Source organism: Pteropus medius, unplaced genomic scaffold (assembly GCF_902729225.1).
Source record: "Pteropus medius unplaced genomic scaffold, Ma_sr-lr_union100, whole genome shotgun sequence".
Classification (NCBI taxonomy): Eukaryota; Metazoa; Chordata; class Mammalia; order Chiroptera; family Pteropodidae; genus Pteropus; species Pteropus medius.
Window position 1 is genome coordinate 1,559,531 of NW_024342472.1, and position 21,364 is coordinate 1,580,894.

The window sequence follows — 21,364 nt, forward strand, 5'->3', positions numbered from 1 at the left end:
TCTTAATTAGATTTTTCTTTTCTGGACTGACTGTCAGTTCAGGGCTGGATTTTTTTTTTAAGTTGGATTTTTTTCTTTAAAGATAAGTAATCAGAGGCAGCTCTGCTTGAGGGTGAAGCTGCCTCCCAGTTTTCCCTTCTTCTCTATCAAACCCCTCCCTTCCCCATAGTTCCCTCTTCCAGGTCCAGTGACAATTGGATGATGTAGCCTTGATAATCATCCGATTCCAGAATGGGTGGTTACATTCCTTTTCTGAAGGCAGCAAGGGCACTGTGCCCCAGAATCATGCCCCCTTTGCTGTTGCTGTCTGCCTTCATATTTTTAGTCCTGGGAGGAGCCCAGAGACACACCCCAGAGGGCAAGACAAAGATGATATCAATACACAGTCTCTTCGAGCTGGAGCGTCTGAAGCTGCAAGAGACTGCTTACCAGGAACTCGAGGCCAGACATTTCCTTTCTGAATTCAGACCTGACAGAGGTGAGCAGTACCTGGAGTATGGCGTCCTTCGCTCTCGGGCTAGTGTACCCCCCGGGGCGAGATAGGGCGAGTTGGGGGTCGAAAAGAGTAGGAGGGGCTCACTCCTGGTCTCAGACCTGGTCAGTTCTCCTGGCACACGGAGAGCTGAAAAAGCGGGAGTCGAAGGGTGTTTTCTGATTTGCAGAAGAGGTAAAGATTAGTTGAGTTGGGTGAAAGGCTTGGGCTTGAGGGGAAGTAAGACCGACAAGTAGATGTCAGGGACAGACAGGTTGACGGAGGACAGGTGAAGAGACAGACGCACCAGGTGTGGTGCAAGGAGTCAGAGAGGGACAGAGGCGCAGAGGGACACTCTGAGAAAGGACTGGCACACGGTAAAGAGACAGAGAGTAAAAGGAGACAGCGAGAGACGCGCCAATCCTGACATAAAACGGCGGCAAGTGGTGAGCCAAGAGCTCTGCCCAGCTCGACTGGATGCAGCGGAGCAAAAAGGAATAAGCACCGGATGGGGGCCCAGTTTGCCAGGGGTCTTAGGGGTGCAGGCGTAGATTCCGCAGCTGAGGAGAGGCAGGAGGGAGTCGTGCGGTCCGAGGGGCGCGTCTGCCCTAATGAAAAGTGCAGTGGTGACAGGTTTGCTAGGAGTGCGGAGCGGGCACATTCTAAAAGCAGCAAAGCAAAGGCTGAGGAGACTCCGTAGGCAGCCGCCGCTGCAGGGTCGGAGCGCGGGGACAGCTGAGTGAGCCGACCGCATCTTGGGTGTGAGCGCGCCCGCACTAATTTAACGACGACTGCTCTCCGAGGTGCAGCAGGCAGAGCCCGTCCCCTCGCCTGTTGCACTGTCCCTGCGCCCAGAGCCCTGGAATTTATATTTTAAGCGTTATGTTGAGCTACTACTGGTGCTTAACAAGATGTGCAGTGCACATGCCGCGCCTAAGATCGTCGGTCTGGTTTGGTTAAATTCTTGGAGTCTCATATGTGGTAGATAGGATTAATTCCGTTGTCATACGGGGAAACTGAGGCTGAGAGGAAACAAAATACTTTTCGCAGACTAGACTAGAGATGTTTGCCCCCATTCCTGCAGATCAATGCATTGCTATGTTTCAGTAACTTATCAAACCCTATTTGTGTGAGTGTCCGTGCCTTTTCTTTTTCTCTTCCCACAGTTCTACCCACTGATCACCCAAACACCTTGTTGAAGTGGTTTCTGATTGTGAAAGGACAACAGAAGTGTGAAGAGTTCCCATACATTCCTTAGTAAAAAAAATGGCATGCTGCACCCCTCTTGTATTATGTCCTTGGCTACTGGAGGATAAGCGGTGCCCACTGTCCCTGGCGGCACTCACTCTCTCCTCCCAGTAACCCCGTAGGGGATGATTTCAGGAAATGGCCCACTAACTTCAGACGTGGGGTGGTTCCATCAAATCTGCGTAAGCCTTGCTGTTGGATCCAGTCTAGACTGATCGCTCAGAAGAAACTGTTCTCATTGCTTCAAGGTGGTTACCCTCTGGCAGGACTTAAGGCAGGGTCCTTGAGCTCCGTCGGGGTAGTTGGGTGGGATTGAGTCTTTCAGCCAAACCACTGCAGGGTCTTTTTGGCTCATTCCCCAGGGAGAGTCGCTGTGGGTCTGGAGGGGTGGAGGTTGACTGCGGATGGTTGCTTGAGGAGTGCTATAGCTCCTGCAGTTCCTCCTTGTTTAAGCCGGTAATTGACTTTTCTCATTCTTCCTCTCCGTGGCTCCCCAGCCATATCACTCAAGATGTTTGGCATTCGTCTGGAAGAGGTGCTGGTGAATGAGTTTACCCTCCGCAAGCATCTAGAACTAAGAGCCACAATGCAAATTGAAGAATCTGTGAGTCAGGCTACCAGCGGCTGTCAGGGAAACCGGCTGCAAAAAGTGTTTGGCTTCATCAGGCGTTTTTTCAATTGCAGAGGGGATCACCCTTCCTTACCCCAAGAGTTCACTCGCTGTGGGCATCGAGTGAGTTAAATCCTCCAGGTTTCAGGCAGGGCCCCTGCCGGAGGTGTACAAGAATGCACAGTGGGAGGGTGAAGGCCTATATACTCAGAGGAAAGGGAGAGCTGAACAGAACTTGTTAGAGAGGTGTACTTGACTTACCATAGAAAGACTATCTCTTGTTATAAATGTGATGCGATCCTCAGGAAGGTCCAAATCGACCCTCCAAATCCCCCATTTTAAGATAGTCTGGGTTTCTCCACAAGGTGCAGTATATGTAGATAGCCTGGCTGACCTGAAGAATGGGGCCCTGCTGCTGCAGACCCTGCAGCTTTCCAGGATTTCCTTTCCAATTGGCCAGAGACTTCTGGGATCCAAAAAGAAAATCCAATTGCTAAACGAGTCCCCCAGGTTGTTGAGGCTTGCTGCAATTTTATTGAGAAACGTGATAAGGGGTCCGAAGATGATGTTTAAATCAAGGTAGGAGGCAATTAAAGAGAAAGAATGATGTTCTAGAAATGGGGAGAGAAAAGAGGTTGCAGGATGAAAGGCTTGGAACATTCCACTGCCACTGTTGGGGTCTGGATGCATACAGATGTGGGTGGGAAGTGATGCCATAGGGAAGGGAACCAGAGATTGTTAGCATCTCCTGGTCTTTTATTTCAGGCTTAAGCACAGTGGGGATTTTCACTCTGGAATACTCCGAGAAGAGAGTACTTGAGGTAAATTGGCAATGTTTACACTTTCGTTCCTTAAGTAAAAAAAAAAAAAAAAAAAAAGGCAGGTGAGGCCGGGTCTTCCCCAAAGACATGATAAGAGTTTCACATCTGGTGAGGAGAGTAAGATCTTCTTTATAGCCCCTAGACACACCATATTGCCAGCTACTTTCTTTTTATCTTAATTTAATTTTATTATTAGTTTCAAGTATACAGTACATTGGTTAGACATTTATATATTTTATAAAACAATCCTCCTGATTGCTCTTTCTCCTCTGACTGTCCACCTAGCCATTACATTAACGCTAACTTCATTCCCTATGCTGTGCTCCCCATCCCCGTGACCATCTATCAACTACTAATTTGTACTTCCTTAACACTTTATACCTTTCTCCCAGCCCCCAATGCCTCTCCCCTCTGTCTGTCACTAAATTGTCCACTATATTTGTGAGTCTTTTATTAGTTTGTTCTTTTTGTTTCTTAGATTCCGCATATAAGTGAAATCACATGGTATTTATCTTTGTCTGAATTACTTCACTCGGCATAATAACCTCTAGGTCCATCCATGTCATTGCAAATGGTAGGATTTTATTTTTTTAATGGCTGAGTAATATTTCATTGTATATATGAATCATAACTTCTTTATTCAATCATCTGTTTATGGGTATTTAGGTTGCTTCCATATCTTGGCTATTGTAAATTTTGCTACCATGAACATAGGGGGCATAGATCTTCACAAATAATTGTTTTGATATTCTTTGGATAAATATCCAGCAGTGCAATTGCTGAGTCAAAAGGCATATCCATTTTTAATTCTTTGAGAAACCACAAAACTGTTTTCCACAGAGGCTGTACCGATTTGCAATCCCACCAACAATGTACGAGAGTTCCTTTTTTTTCAGCATCCTCGCCAAAACTTATTCTTCTTTGATTTACTGATGATAGCCATTCCGACAGGCGTCAGGTTATATCTTATTGTGGTTTTAACTGGCATTTCTCTGACGATTAGTTACCTTGAGCATCTTTTGATATATCTATTATCTTTCTGTATTTCCTCTTTAGAGCAATATCTGTTCAGGTCTTCTGCCCATTTTTTAATTGGAGTTTTGTTGTTGTTGTTGTTGTTGAGATGTGCAAGTTCTTTATATATTTTGGATATTAACCTTTTATCAGCTGTATCATAAGCAAATATCTTCTCCCATTTAGGCAGTTGTCATTTTGTTTTATGGTTTCCTTTGCTGTACAAAACTTTTTAGTTTGATGTGGTCTCATTTGTTTATTTTTTCTTTTGTTTCCCTTGCCTGAGGAGATATATCTAAAAATAAATTACTGTTAGCAATATTAGAGAGTTTATTGCCTATGTTTTCTTCTAGAAGTTTTATGGTTTTAGGTCTTACATTTAAGTCTTTAATACATTTTGAGTCTATTCTTGTATATGGTGTAAGAAGGTGGTCCAGTTTCTTTCTTCTTCTTCTTTTTTTTTTTTGCATGCATCTATCCAATTTTCCCAGCACCACTTATTGAAGAGACTGTCTTTACCCCATTGTATATTCTTGTCTCCATCATATGTTAAGTGAGTGTATAGGCGTGGATTTATTTCTGAGCTCTCTATTCTGTTCCATTGATCAATGTATCTTTATATTGCCAGCTACTTACTATGAAGCCTGAGACTTAATGAAAGCATGACCAGGAGGGAGCCTACAGTGGGCAGGGCAGACAATTCACGTATTCTTTTTTTTTTCTAGCTCCATGAAGAATGTGATCAAGGTCTGGATGCAGTACTGGATGACACTCAGAATGTATAGGATGTGGCTACACTTCTTAAGGAGTTTTTTGGCAACATTAAGGACTCTCTGCTGCCAGATAATCTATATATGTCCTTCCTTTTGACAGCAAGTGTGTCTTCTGCTCTCTACCTTCTCCCTTGTTGGGCAAGGAAAGGAAATAGTACAGGGGATGTGAGGGTCTAGAGACAGAGCTCAAGCTGTAAGATCTCAAAGAACTAAGACAGAATGAACATCTGAAGATGATAGCAACTCTCCAGACTACTTTCCTTTTTAAATAAATTATTTTTATTTTTATTGTTTTTTATGGTGACATTGTATAACAAAATCCAATAAGTTTCAGGTGTGCACTTTAACAGAAAGGCACATATATATTTACATTGTGTGTTCACCAGCCATAGTTAGATTTCTTTCTGTCACCATGTAATTGACCCCCTTTACAACGTAGATCGCCCCCTCCCCCCTCCCCTCTACCCTCTGGCAATCACTAGTCTAATGTCCATGTCTATGGGTATCTCTTTGTTTGTCCTTTTCATTTTTTGCTTTTAGGGTTATATCCCACATATAAGTGATATCATGTGATTTTCAAATTTTTCTATCTGGCTTATTTCGCTTAACATGATTCTCTGGATGTCCATCCATGTTGTCACAAATGGCAGCATTTCATCTCTTCTTATAGCTGAGTAATATTCCCTTGTATATATGTACCACAGTTTCTTTATCGAATCATCTACTGTAGGACACTTCAGTTGCTTCCATGTACTGGCCACTGTGAATAAAGCTGCTATGAACATCAGCGTGCAATATCTTTTCGGATATGGATTTTCAAGACTTTGGAGTAAATATCAAGTAGAGGGTTTGCTGGATCACATGTTAGATCAATTCTTAGTTTTATGAGGGACCTCCATACTCTTTTCTATAGTAGCTGTACCAATTTACAGTCCTATGAGCAGTATATGAGGGTTACTTTTTCTTTGCATCCACTCCAACATTTCTTATTACTTGTCCAGTTGATTATAGCTATTCTAACAGATGTGAGATGGTATCTCATTGTGGTTTTGATTTGCATTTCCCTAATAGCCAGCAATATTGAGCATCTTTTCATATATTTGTTGGCCATGTGTATGTCCTCTAAGGAGAAGTGTCTGTTCAGGTCCACTGCCCATTTTTTTTTTGATTCGATCGTTTGATTTTTCATTGTTATTGAGTCATATGAGTTCTTCGATTATTTTGGATATTAGACCCTTATTGGAGGCGTTGCTTGCAAATATATTTTCCCATTCGGATGGTTGTCTCTTTACCTTGTTGACGGTTTCTTTTGCTGAGCAGAAGCTTTTTAGTTTGATGTAGTCCCATTCATTTATTTTAGCTTTTACTTCCCTTGCCTTTGAGGTCGAATTCATAAAATCCTCTTTAAGTCCAAGGTCCATGAGTTTAGTTTTTATATTTTCTTTTATGCATTTTATTATTTCAGGTCTTATATTCAGGTCCATTAATCCATTTGAGTTAATTTTTGTGTGTGGTGATAGACCACAGTCTAGTTTCATTCTTTTGCAGGTGGTTTTCCAGCTCTCTCAGCACCATGTATTAAAGAGGCTTTCCCTTCTCCACTGTATGTTTTTGGCTTTTTTCTCGAAAACTAGTTGCCCATATGAATATGGGTTTACTTCTGGACTCTCGATTCTGTTCCACTGGTCAATGTGTCTGTTTTTCTGTCAATACCATGCCGTTTTGATTACTGTTGCATTGTAGTATATTTTGAATTTGGGCAGAGTGATGCCTCCTTCCTCATTCGTTTTTCTCAGGATGGCTTTGGCAATTTGGGGTCTTTTGTGCTTCTATGAAATTTGATGACTTTTTGTTCTATTTCTTTAAAAAATGCCGATGGAATTTTGATGAAGATTGCATTAAATCTGTATAATGCTTTAGGTAATATGATCATTTTAACTAGCTGTTTATTACAGTCCAAGAACACAGAATATCTTTCCATTTCTTTGCATCTCCCTAGATTTCTTTAAAATGAGTATTATACCTTTCTTTTTTTTTAAATTAAGTTTATTGAGGTAACATTGGTTAACATAATCATATAATTTTCAGGTGTACATTATTATTTGACATCTGTATATTCTATTGTGTGTTCACCACCTTAAGTTCAGTTTCCTTCAGCTACCATATATTTGATCCTTTACCCACTTCACCCATCCCTACCCCCCCTATATTAGACCCCCTTTACCCAACTACCTTCCCACTCATCCCCTACCCCACTAGTAAACCATTATTCTATAGTCCTCTGGTAACCACTGGTCTATAGTCCATGTCCATGAGTCTCTGTTTGTTTGTCCTCCTAATTTGTTGCTTTTAGGCTTATATCCCACATATAAGTGATATCATGTGATATTCAACTTTTTCTGTCTGGCTTATTTCACATAGCATGATTATCTCAAGGTCCATCCATGTTGTCGAAAATGGCAGTATTTCATCTCTTATTATGGCGGAGTAATATTCCACTGTATATATGTACCACAGCTTCTTTAGCCAATCATCTATCGTAGGGCACTTCAGTTTCTTCCATGTCCTGGCCACTGTGAATAATGCTGCTATGAAAATTGATGTGCAAATATGAGTTTTCAAGTCTTTGGGGTAAATACTCAGTAGAGGGATTGCTGGATCATATGGTAGACCACTTCTTAATTTTTTGAGGAACCTCCATACCGCTTTCCATAGTGGCCATACCGATTTGCAGTCCCACCAGCAGTGTATAAGGGTTCCTATTTCTCTACATCCTCTCCGACATTTGTTATTGCTTGTCCTGTTGATTATAGCCATTCTAACAGGTGTGAGATGATATCTCATTGTGGTTTTGATTTTCATTTCCCTAATAGCTAGCAATATTGAGCAACTTTTCATATATTCGTTGGCCATTTGTATGTCCTCTGGGGAGAAATGTCTGCTCAAGTCCTCTGCACATTTTTTGATTGGATCATTGTTTTTTGTTGTCGTTATTGAGTCTTAGGACATTTTTGTATATTTTGTATATGAGGCCCTTATCAGAGGTGTTGCTTGCAAATAAATTTTTCATTCAGATGGTTGTCTCTTTATCTTGTTGATGATTTCTTTTGTTGAGCAGAAACTTGTTAGTTTGATGTAGTCTCATTCATTTATTTTTGCTTTTACTTCTCTTACCTTTAAGGTTAAATTCATAAAATTCTCTTGAGTTTGGTTCCTATGTTTTCTTCTATGCATTTTATTGTTTCAGGTCTTATATTCAGGTCCTTCATCCATTTGAGTTAATTTTTGTGTGTGGTGATAGACAATAGTCTAGTTTCATTCTTTTGCAGGTGGTTTTCCAGTTTTCCCAGCAGCATTGATCGAAGGGGCTGTCCTTTCTCCACTGTATGGTTTTGGATTTTTTTTTTTTTGAAAATTATTTGCCCATATAGAAATGGGTTTACTTCTGGACTCTCGATTCTGTTCCACTCGTCCGTATGTCTGTTGTTCTGCCAAAACCATGCTGTTTTGATTACTGTAACTTTGTAGTATAATTTGAAGTCAGGCAGGGTGATACTTCCAACCTTGTTCTTTTTTCTCAAGATGGCTTTGACAATTAGGGGTCTTTCATGCTTCCATAGAAATCTGATGATCTTTTGTTCTATTTCTTTAAAGAATGCGGATGGGATTTAATGGGTATTGCATTAAATCTGTATAATGCTTTAGGTAATATTGTCATTTTAACTATGTTGATTCTTCCAACCCAAGAACACGGAATATCTTTCCATTTCTTTGTATCTTCTTCGATTTCTTTTAACAGGGTCTTGTAGTTTTCATTATATATAACGAAAATTTAACATTTTTGTTAAATTCATTCCTAGGTATTTTATTCTTTTTGTTGCAACTGCAAAAGGAATTATTTTTTTCCACTTTGTTTTCTGACACTTCGTTGTTACAGTATAAGAACGCTATGGATTTTTGAACGTTGATTTTGTATCCAGAGACTTTACTGTATTTGCTTATTGTTTCTAGTAGTGTTCTTGTGGAGTCTTTAGGGTTTTCTATAAAGAGAATCATGTCATCCACAAATAGTGACAATTTGACTTAATTGTTTCCTATTTGGATTCCTTTTATAACTTTCTCTTGTCTGATTGCACTACTAGGATGTCCAATGTTATATTGAATAACAGTGGTGATAGTGGACATCCTTGTCTTGTTTCTGATCTTAGAGAGAAGGCTTTTAGTTTTTCACCTTCAAGTATAATGTTGGCTGAGGGTTTGTCATAGATGGCCTTTATTATGTTAAGGCACTTTGCTTCTAGACCAATTTTGTTAAGTATTTTGATCATAAATGGATGCTGTATTTTTTTGAAGGCTTTTTCTGCATCTATTGATATGATAATATATTCTTATTTTTAAATTTGTTCATGTGGTGTATGACATTAATCAATTTGCGTATGTTGAACCATCCCTGTGCTACTGGGATGAAGCCCACTTGATCGTGGTTTGTAATCATTTTAATATGTTGCTGTATTCGCTTCGCTAGTATCTTATTTAGGATATTTGCATCTGTTTTCTTGAGTGATACTGGTCTGTAGTTTTCTTTTTTATGTGTTATCCTTACCAGGTTTTGGTATCAGAGTAATATTGACCTCATAAAATAAGTTTGGAAGCATTGCCTCCTCTTCGATTTTTTGGAAGATTTTGAGGAGAATAAGTATTAAATCTTCTTTGAATGTTTGGTAGAATTCACTGTGAAGCCATCTGGTCCTGGACTTTTACTTTTTGGTAGATTTTTGATGATCATTTCAATTTCCATACTGCTGATCAATCTATTTAGATTTTCCGGTTCTTGATTCAGTCTAGGAAGATTGCATTTTTCTAAGTATTGGTCCATTTCTTCTAGGTTATTCAATTTGGTGTTATATTCTTTTTCATAGCATTTTTGTGTAATCTTTTGTCTTTCTGTGGTGTCTGTTATAACTTCCCCTCTTTCATACCTGATTTTATTTATTTGTGTTCTTTCTCCTCTTTCTTTAGTGAGATTAGCCAGGGTTTTGTCAATTTTATTAACCTTTTCAAAGAACCAGCTCTTTGTTGCAGTTATTTTTTTCTATTTTCTTGTTTGTTTGTTTTCAATTTTATTTATTTCTGCTCTAGTTTTGATTATTTCTTTCCTTTTGCTGACTTTAGGCTTCATTTGTTCTTCCTTTTCTAGTTTTCTAAGATGAAGCATTAAGTTGTTTATTTGTGCTCATTCTTGTTTTTGGAAATAGGCCTGTAATGATATGAACTTTCCTCTTATGACCACTTTTGCTGTGTCCCAAAAGTTTTGATATGTTGTACTATTGTTATCATTCTTTTCTATGTATCTCTTGATCTCTCTTTTTATTTCTTCTCTGATCCAGTTATTCTTCAGTACCATGTTGTCTAATCTCCATATGTTTGCGATTTTTCTCACTTTGTCTTTCCACTTGATCTCTAGTTTCAAAGCATTATGATCAGAGAATATGAGTGGTATGATTTCAACCCTCTTATATTTGTTGAGGCTATCTCTGTGTCCTAGTATGTGTTCGATTCTTGAGAACGTTCCATGTGAACTAGTGAAGAATGTATAAAAAACTGTTTTGGGATGAAAGGCTCTTTAAATGTCAATTATGTACAGTTTGTCTAATGTGTAATTTGAGGATATTTCATTATTGATTTTCTCTTTGAATGATCTGTCCATATCTTACAGTAGGGTTTTTAGGTCCCCTACTAGGATAATGTTTTGGTCTGTTCCTCCATTTAGTTCTGTTAGTAATTTTTTTTACATATTTCAGGGCTCTCTGATTGGGATCATAGATATTAATAAGTATTATGCCTTCCTGGTGCATAATTCTTTTTATCTTTATGAAGTGTCCCTCAGTACCTTTTTTATTTTGAAGTCTATTTTGTCTAATATTAGTACTGCTACTCCTGCTTTTCTCTGAATGCCATTTGCTTGAAATATCATTTTATACCCTTTTATTTTGAGTCTATATTTGTCTTTGGAGCTGAGATTTATCTCCTGGAAGTAGCTTATGGTTGGGTTTTGTTTTTTGATGCATTCTGCAACTCCGTGTCTATTTATTGGTGAGTTCAGTCCATTTACATTTAGGGTAATTATTGAAATATGAGGTCTTTTGCTTTCTGGTAGCTCACTGTTTCCATTGCTTTCTTGTCCTTGTGTTTCTGTTTTCTTTATATTGGTTGGTTTTTGTGGATTTTTACTCTGATCCTTCTTATTTTATGTTATATAACTCAGTTCTGAATCTTCGTTGCATGTTTACCATTATGAATGTGAAAATGATAGTTATATATACACAGTTATCCATTTTCTTTTCTGCACACCATATGTCCATTCCCCTTTGCAAATATGGATCTTTGAATCCTACCCTTTTTAGTCATTGTCTCGGTTTGTCCCTATGCATGCTGAATGTTAATTACTATCTTGTTATATCATATCTCTTCTTATTGTTTAAGCTTATAATGCCCTGTTCTTAATAAGGGTTGCAATCCTCTGCTTCTATTTGCCTGATAGTCACCTTACTCCTAATTATGTATTTTTTTTTGGTCATTTTGTGTTAGGTGAGCTGATCTCTTTCAGTATTTCCTGTAATGCATTCTTCGTATGGAAAGGTCATTTTTTATACCTGGAAAAGTCATTATTTCTCTTTCATATCTAAAGGAGAGCCGAGAGCCTTGTGTATCTCCCAGCTCTCCCAGGCAGGGCTGTTCAAGGATGTTGCCGCACCTTCTCCCTTCCCCCTCCTCCTACAGGGAGCTCTGGCTGTGAGAGGCAGTTTATTTGTTTCTTCCAGTTAACCACCTGACACCCAGGGTTCTGACCTGTGGGAGCTCTTATGTGCAGATCCCACGCTAAGATGTGCTGGTGTGCAGTTTGGGCGTTTTGTTGAGTTTTAGATATTCAGCTTATTGTTGTTTTAAGGGGAGAGAGCTTGGGATGTCACTCACTCAGCCATTTTTCTGAGATCACCTCATATGCAAAATTTTATATCAGCTTTACTCAAAAGTGCACACATAGAAGGCTTATCTTTTGTGCCACAAGACAAATCTCCATGCCTGTCCATCAGAATCTTGAGTCTTATTACTTTCCTTTTATCTCATAATATTCTATTATAACTCTGCTGTTTGGAAATTTCTCCAGTTTCTTGAAGCTGTGTGTGTCCTTTCAGGGCAAAGAAAAAACTACTCTATTTAGAGGAGGTTTGGTTTTATTTGGAGCACCTCCCGCTTTTATGGTTTCTGAGCTTAAATGCTATGGGAATGAACAAATAACAGATGCCTGGTGTTTTTCTCCATAGCCTTCAGTAATTTTCAAGAAGAATCACATTTCTCTTGATGTCAGGCTAGCCCCCTGAGTCAATCCCTGTTTTCCTTTCTGTAGCTCTGAAGCCACAGGATCATCTTTCTGCATTGCAATTTCTGGTTTATCTGATGCCACCCTGCCACAGTGACGCCCTGGAGTGTCTGAGGAAGGCCCTGCATAAAATCACTGAGAACTGTGAGGACTCCATTGGCCTTGATGAGCAGTTGGTAAAAAAGCTCTGGGAAAGATTAGTGAGAACTGTGGTAGGGGATATATGTGGGAGTATATAAGGGAAACAGAGCCAGAGAGACAGAGAGAAAGGGAAACAAGAAAAATGACAACAATAAAAAAGTTTCATTAGTATAACTTCAATTATTACCTCAGAATCAACCACTTTCTGCTTTCCTTTGCCTAGGTTTCAGGCAACTGTATGACTTCCACTAATTTGGCCTTGGTGTTTGATCTGCTCTCCTGAAGAAGGGGAAATTTACCAAGAAGGAGTCCAGGGAAACAAGACTGGGAATTGACCACTACATTGCTTCTGTCAATGTGGTCTGAGCCGCAATTGATAACTGGGATATCTTCTTCCAGGTAAGTGGAAGTTTTGGAAACATTTATTTCACAGCTCTCTCTCTCTGTTCACAAGGCAAGGAAACATTGTACGTGCATACCTGAGGGTAGCCAAAGGCACCTCGAAATCTCCCAGTCCAGAAATTCTTCCCACATTAGTTGGTCATGGTGTCTTCAGTTCTGGGTACCTGATAGAGTTAAGTATATATATAAAAAAAGTTGTCCACTAAAGGCTAACATTACTAATTTACCCTCAGATGCCTCCCCATATTCAGAGGCAGGTTGCTAAGCATGTGTGGAAATCCAGTCCCAAAGTCCAGATGCAGGAATTTGAAGAAGATCCAGTGAGTATTTTCTTGGCTTGTTTATGCTTAGTTTGAAGAAAAATCTTTTAGGGGAGTTTCCAACCACAGGACATCTTTATATTAGTCAACTTAAGCATACGAACTGACTTTTTAAAATTCATTCTCATTTAGGAGTGCACGAATAAAGATGGGAGAGGATGCTTTACTTTCTGATCCAGTGGAAAACTCTGCTGAAGTCTGGGCTGCTGTTCTTGCTCAAAGCAAGGCATTTGATGAAGATCATTTCCTTCCTGAAGGTCAGACCCTTGCAGAAGATCAGGCCCTTGCTGAAGATCAAGTCTTTGCTGAAGGTCAGGCCCTTCCTAAAGGTCAAGTTCTTGCTGAAGATGAGCTCCTTGAGGAAGATGTGTCCTCTGAGGAAGATGTGACAGTCAATGAAAAGTTAGTATTTGAATGTCTCAGTCAAGGAGTAGACTTTGCAGAAGTCGAAGGTCTTGAGATCTTAAATGACTTTGAGATTCAAAATCCACATCTTGAAAACATACCAGAGCTTAATGAAGAAGATGATGATGATGACGATGATAATGATACTCTGAATTTTGATGACCTTCCTCCACTTGAGAATATTCTAGACCCTGATGATGAAATTCCAGAACTCATTGAAATCCCAGACTTTGAAGAAATACCAGCCCCAGATGAGTGAGAAATTCCAAACTCTGGAGAAAATGCAAACTATGATCTTGAAGAAGGACCAGATTTTGAAGACTATGAAAATCTTGATTTTGCAGAAGTTCCCTATCTTGACGTAATCCTGAACAATGAAGTCATCTCAGACACTGATGAAACTCCAGACAATGAAGAAGGTTCAGACATGAATGAAATCCCAGACCATGCAGATGCCTTAGATAATGATGAAAACTTAGATTCTGAAGAAGACCCCAATCTTTAAGAGGTTCCAGCTCTTGATGAAATCCCAAATAATGAAGCCTCAAATGCTGAAGAAATTCCAGACTATGAAGATCCCCCAGAGGTCCATGGGATTTCAGACTCTGACAAAGACCTTGATTTTGAAGAAATCCCAGCTCTTCATGTGGTCCCAAGCCCTGAAGAAGCCTCTGGTGGTCATGTCCCAAATTATGAAGAATCCCCAGAGGTTATTGGATTCTCAGACTCTGAAGAAGATTTCAGTCTTGAAGAGGTTCCAGCTCTTGATGGAGTTCCAAATGATGAAGAAATCTCAGGTACTGAAGAAATTCTAGATCATGAAGAAACTCTAGAGGTCAATGGAATTTCAGGTTCTGAAGAAGACTGCAACCCTAAAGAGGTCCCAGCTCTCTGTGTGGTAATGAGCCCTGAAGATGTCTCTGATTTTGACGAAACTCAAGACCAGGAAGAATCCTCAGATGTGAGTGGAGTCCAAAACAATGAAGAAGGCTCAGATGCTGAGGAAATCTCAGGACATGAAGAAGCCTCTGATGTCAGTGGAATCCAAGATTTTGAAGAAAACTTCAATCTTGAAAAAAACTCAGTTCTCAATATGGTTCCAGAGCCCCAGAATGCTCATATTCACAACAAAATTCCAGATTCTCAGAAAGACTGAGCCAACATTTTTGAAGAAGATGAAGTTACCAGTGTGACTCCAGAGCCTGAAGATGTCTCCATTTCCAGTAGAATTCCAGACCTTCAGCCAGATCTGGCTGTCAACCTTGAAGAAATTATGAATGTGCAAGCAGTACCAATGCCTAATTATTTTTTCTCTAAAGAAGTTCAGAATCCAAAGGCAATACAGTTCCATAAAGACAATGCAGATGTTACATTTCCTATAGATACCACCCTTTTTAAAAACAAGTCTCAGCCTGGTCAATTCAAAAACTACAAGTCCTCCTCAGAGTCATTGAACCGACACCTGCTTTCTTCCTGCCATGAAGTGCTATAAGCTTCCGGCTCCAGCTTTGTTACTATTTTTTTTTAAAGTAAAATTAGCCTGCTTGCAGGATGGTGGAGATTGTTAGGAGGCCACATTCTTCCTGGCCTCCCTGGATGTATTGTCCATTTGCTCTAAGGATGGGGTATCTCCCTTACTCTTTCTGTTCTCTAACCAAGCCATCCACCCTAACCCCACCCCAGTTTCTACAGTGGGCCTAGATTTAGAGATCTATATTCTACTGTTAGGTTGCAATTTTTAGGGGATAATCATCCTTGCTCTAACTTCTTGCTTCATATTATATTTGAAGCTCAGAATTAGGTATTAGTCCTTCGAGTTTTGTGCAAAGTATGAAGTGTAGAAACATAAGGAGTTAACATTGTTACTATTTTCCAGATTCCTCTGAGGAGCCAGCTGTGCCTTCAGGCACTACCCATTTCCATGACGATGAGGAAGGAGTGGGTAACCGCCCCCCCCCGCATTCTGGAGCAAGAACACCCATTGCTTCGTGTGCCCCGGGAAAAGGAGGCCAAAACTGGCATAGGCTACTTCTTTCCTTAGACGTTGTTCTTTGTATAAGGTGCCAGACAAGGGAAAAGGGTGGGGATGACCTGGCATGTCACAGGAAACATTAAGAAGTGTGTACTGAAGGTAAAGATCTGAGGGATGAGAAGGAGGTCCACCTGATGCTCAGGTCAAGCTGAGAATTCCAAACACACTGCTAACCCTTTCACTGGGGATACTTGTTCCCTTCAGCAGAGATGTTTCTGTGTCATTCCCGGGTTCCCTGGTGCTATTTTGCCTTTCTCTTTTACCCCTGACCCTGGTTTTCCCACACTATAGCCCTTCCTTTAATTGATGTGAAATTTGTGGTAAACACCTTCCCCAGAGAAGCTTGCAAATCTCGAAGTGCTTTCCTCCCCCAAAGGGGATTGCATATTTTTCCTGACTTTCATTCCCTCCTCCTGAGAGCTCAACTGGAAAGGCCCTCAAGAGGCATGCTAGGATGTTAGGTCAGCCTACTGATAGCTGACAAATAATTAATGCTAAACCATGTCACACCAACTCATAGCCGTGTCCCCGCAGCAACTCCACCACCTCAGGACATTTTTCCCCAAATCCTTTAGACCAATGGCTCATCAAGCAGCCACTCCCAAAATTCTGTGTAGTTTTGCTTAGGCAACGGCAACATGACATTGTCAAGTGTAAGTCTGATAAGCTTTTCTTTGATTAAAAGTTAGAGAGAATTGTTTTTTTTTTTAACTTTATACTCGGGATTTGTTTTAGAGACAGCTGACATTCACACCCTGTTGTCAGAAAAACAGCTTGTTAAATAGGGACACATAGTTCCAAGTAGTTAAAATCACCTGATTACAATCTTATCTATTGTCTCTGTGTCTCTGTAGTTCCTCTATTCAGGACTGTACAAATTTGCTGGACATGCTCTGATAACACAAATATGGGTTATGTATGACATCCAAAATTATAGCTAGTATTGAGAGGTAACAACTGCTAAGGTCCATAAAATGAAGAGCATACCATATTGAGGGATAGAAATCAATCACATAATGAGTAAAAGCTGCAGAGCTTGAAGATTTGTGATTGTTAAAACTTCTCTGGCATTTAATAATTAATAAACATCAATTGTGACAGCAGCATATTCATGACTTATTGTGTATTTTTTTTTAATTTGAAATTTTGTTGGTGAGCTGGGAAGCTCTGGAGCTGAAGAGGTAAAAGGGGTGGGGAAGAGGAATAAAGAAGAGGGTGATGTGGAATAAGGGGGAGGGGTGACATAATATAAAGGAATGAAGTGAGTGAAATAAAGAGGAGGGGGTGATGTGGAATAAATGAGAAGAGATGATGTGGAATAAGAGGCTGGAGAGAAGTGGAATAAAGGGGGTGATGCGGAATAAAAGGGAAGGGGTGACATGGAATTAGGAGGTGGAGAGAAGTGGAATAAGGAGGGTGAATTGAAATAAGAAGAGCATGATGTGGAATTAAGAGAAGGTGTTGAGGTGGAAAAAAGGAGAGAAGGTGATTTGGAATAAAAGGGAGGGATTGACATGGAATAAAGAAGAGGGCATGATTGGGAATTAAGGGGAGAGGGTGATGTAGAATGGAAAGGGGTGATGTGGAATAAAGGGGAATAAGGTGGATGGAAGAAAGAAGAATAGATGTAACTGAATAAAGAGAATGGAAGGGTTAAAGTAGAATACATGGTTAAGGAGGGACAAAAAAGAGGTAGGGGAAAAGAATAAAGGTTAAGAAGGTCTCTAAAGGGGAAGGAGGGGAAATAAAAAGAGAGATTATTAGGTATCCTAAACTGAGTAATTCCCCCTGGATTGGTGAAAAATAAAAATCTAGAAACATATGGAGACATAATTTCCAAGGCTAAAAGAATGTGCTGCTGTTTCATTGGTGGGAACGCCAACCTTTCTTAAAAGCTTGAAACTTCATGACATCATGACATGAAATTTCCCATGGTAGTGACAGGGCTCTAGAAAGTAGAATGGTGGATATTATTTATTTTTACATGTTTTATATTATTTTCTTATGCAGAGCTTTAGACAGCAAAAATGCAATATTTGGCCTCTCCTATAATAATAATAATTATAATGGTAGTTAACACACATTGAGTTTTTCTAGTTTTTCTAAAAGTGTCTGACATTGTTGAAAGATATACATGTATCATTTTATTTAATATTCACAGCTCTATGAGATACATACTACTGTCATCATCACTTTCTTATTGAGGAAAATGAGATACAGAAAGGTCAAATAACCTGCCTAAATTTCACATCTGATTAGTGGAAAGTAGCTAGTCTCCAAAGCTGGAATGTTTAACCACTTGATTATACTGGCCCACCCATTTTAGGATTCTTTCACTGACACAAAGATGCATTGTGATGTCTACAGTCAGTATTTTTTGGGTAGGATTTGCACTTTTAATAAGCAAGCTTCAGGTTCTTTCCTAATATGTACTTTTTCTCCAGGTAGACAAGCTGTTATAAAATAAGTATGATATCTCAGGCAGACACTAAGAGTTGTATCTAGAGCCTCTAGATATTAAAACCAGTGAAAAACGTCGAGCTTATCCATTCCAACTCTCTCGATTTATGGTCACACTTTGGCTCATGATGGCTTACCAGAGGTCAAAGATCTTGATTAAGACTCAGGCAGGCCTTCAGACTGCCATTCCAGGACTTTATGAAGCTAAAATGGTAAAATGTGTCCCTGGAAGAGTTTACTTGTGCTTTTTCCACTCAGCCGAAAAATCAACAAATAAACCTGATAACAAACAAAAAAGTAGATTATTTCAAAACATTCCCTTCACTAGCTGGCCTTCCCTAAAACCAGGTTTTCTCCTGATCCTATTGTCCTCCTTGTATTCATACCCAGGGCTGACTACTAACCAAGAGTTTGGGACTGAGAGTGGTGATTAGATGTGGGCATTTCTCTCTCTCTTCCCAATATTTAAGGATCATATCAACAGGCTTGAGACTCCAAGTCCTGTCCTCATCCTAGATGACCTCAACAATACACATGTGAAGGACCCATCCCACACACCCTGGACTCATCTTCCTGCCTTTTAAATTCTTAGCTCTTCAACCAGCTCCAGTCACTTGGCATCACTGAGCATGAATTTATTTCTAAAAGACTCAACTCCAATAGCCCATCGTCAGTCAAACTCAACAGTGGCTGGGTCCTACATCATTTGCTATTTGGCTTCAATGAGGTGTTCACTGCCTCCAAGACTTTTATAATGGGAAGTTTTAACCTCTTATTCCCCTTCACATTTTACCCATTCTCATCACCATCCTCTCTGGCAACCATAGCCTTGTTCTTTATATCTACGAGATCCTTTTTGTCTTCACTTCTTTCCTTAGCTAGCCAGGATATCAGGGTAAATTGATTTAGAACTGACTACAACAGTTCTAAACAAATATATATATTTGTGACAACTTGTTCTAAACAAATATATATATTTGTGACAACTTGTTCTAAACAAATATATATATTTGTGACAACTTGTCTTCACTTCTTTCCTTAGCTAGCCAGGATATCAGGGCAAATTGAGTTAGAACTGACTACAACAGTTCTAAACAAATATATATATATATATTTGTGACAACATGGATGGACTTTGAGGGTGCTATGCTAAATGAAATAAGTCAAACACAGAAAGACAAATATATGATTTCACTTTATGTGGAATCTTAAAAAATCAAATGAACAAACAAAACAAAACAAAAAGAGATTCATAGATATAAAGAACAAGGTGATGGTTGCCAGAGAGGAGGGTGATGGGAATGGGTGAAAGGTGAAGGAGAATAAGAGATTAAAACTTCCCATTATAAAATAATTAGATATGGTGATGTAGTCTACAACACAGGAAATATAGTCAATGCTATTGTAATAACTTTTCACAGTGACAGATGATTACAAAATTTATTGTGGTGATCACATCATAAAGTTTATAAATCTCAAATCACTGTTGTCCATCTGAAACTAATATAATATTGCATGCCAACTATACTTTCATAAATTATCAAAAAATCATATGATCATCTCAACAGATGCATAAAAAGAATTTAATAAACTTCGACATTTTTTCAACATAAAAACCCTCAACAAATTAGATATAGAAAGAACATACTTCAATATAATAAAGACCACATATGACAAACCTATAGCTAACATTATACTGAATAGTGAAAACTTTTCCTGTAAGATCAGGAATAATACTAGGGTGTCTACTCTCACCACTCTTTTTCTAAAATAAATTTTTCATTTTAAAATTATAGTTGGCATATAATATTATATTAGTTTAAAGTGTGCAATATAGTTATTAGACATTTATATAACTTACAGAGTGATCATTATGATAAATTTAGTACCCATCTGACACCATGTGTAGTTACTACAATATTATTGACTATATTCCTTGTGCTATACTTTAGATCCCCATGACTATTTTATAACTATCAATTTGTACTTCTTAATTTTTTTCCACTTTTTTCACCACCTTCTCAACACCCCTCTCATCTGGCACCCCTCAAAATGTTCTCTGTATCTATGAGTTTGTTTCTGTTTTGTTTATTTTTTTCATTAGATTCCACATGTAAGTGAAATCATATGGCATTTGTCTTTCTCTGTCTGACATTCTCCACTCAGCACAATACCCTCCAGGTCCATCCATGTTACTGCAGATGGCAAGATTTCATTCTTTTTAAAATTTTTGTATGGCTGAGTAATATTCCATTATATCTCTATCATCTATCCATCTATCTATACTCTCTCTCTCTCTCATCTATCTTTCTATCTATCTATCATCTATTTATCCATTATCTATCTATCAACTATCCATCATCTATCATCTATCTATCTATCATCTATCATCTCACCTCTTTTTTATCCATTCATCCATTGATGGACACTCAGGTTGCCTCTATATCTTGGCTATTGTAAATAATGCTGCAATGAACATATGGATGTATAGTTCCCTTCGAAGTAGTGTTTTGGGTTTTTTTGGATAAATACCCAAAAATGGAAATACTGGGCCTTCTTTGTCTCTTGTTATAAACTTTCTTTAAAAAAAGTCTATTTGTCTGGTATAAATATTGCTACCACAGATTTTTTTTTAATTTTTATTTTTATGAGATAATATTTCCATCTTTTTACTTTCAGCCTGTGTATATCTTTTGATCTGAATTGAGTCTCTTGTAGGCAGCATATGTAAGGGTTTTGTTTTTTTATCCATTCAGACAAACTATCTTTTGACTGTAGCATTTAATCCATTTAAATTTAGAATAATTGTTGATAGATATGTAGTTACTGCCATGCTATTATTCACACTCTTATCTTTTTTATTCTTTGTAAGGAAGTCCCTCCAACATTTTCTCTAATACTGGCTTAGTGGTGATGAACTCCTTCAGCTTTTTTTTTTTTTTTTTTTTTGGTCTGAGAAGTTTGGTCTATTCTTCAAATCTAAATTACAGCTTTGCTGGGTAGAGTAATCTTGGTTGTAGATCCATGCTTTTAATCACTTTGAATATTTCCTGCCCTCCATGAAGCCCTCAATGAAGCTCTTCTGCCCTGCAAAGTTTCCATTGAGAAATCAGCTGACAGTCTTATGGGAGCTTCTTCGTAGATAACTAACTGCTTTTCTCTTGCTACTTTTAAGATTCTCTCTTTGTCTTTAACCTTTGGCATTTTAATTATGATATGTCTTGGTGTGGGCCTCTTTGGGGTCATGTTGTTTGGGACTCTTTGAGCTTCCTGGACTTGTATGTG

At 38.8% G+C, this 21,364-nt stretch overlaps 1 protein-coding gene across 1 annotated transcript; it reads left to right on the plus strand.

Moving 5' to 3' along the window:
- The first annotated feature begins 231 nt into the window (after nt 1-231).
- On the plus strand, nt 232-15,628 carry ARHGAP36 (Rho GTPase activating protein 36). Its single transcript, XM_039864926.1, is given in 16 exon segments — nt 232-478; nt 1,639-1,704; nt 2,218-2,453; nt 2,521; nt 2,696-2,809; nt 2,812-2,884; nt 3,103-3,151; nt 4,891-5,041; nt 12,347-12,495; nt 12,684-12,726; nt 12,729-12,859; nt 13,096-13,154; nt 13,156-13,182; nt 13,315-13,439; nt 15,464-15,546; nt 15,548-15,628. Coding segments are annotated over 16 exon segments (1,635 nt in total).
- Nucleotides 15,629-21,364: the final 5,736 nt, after the last annotated feature.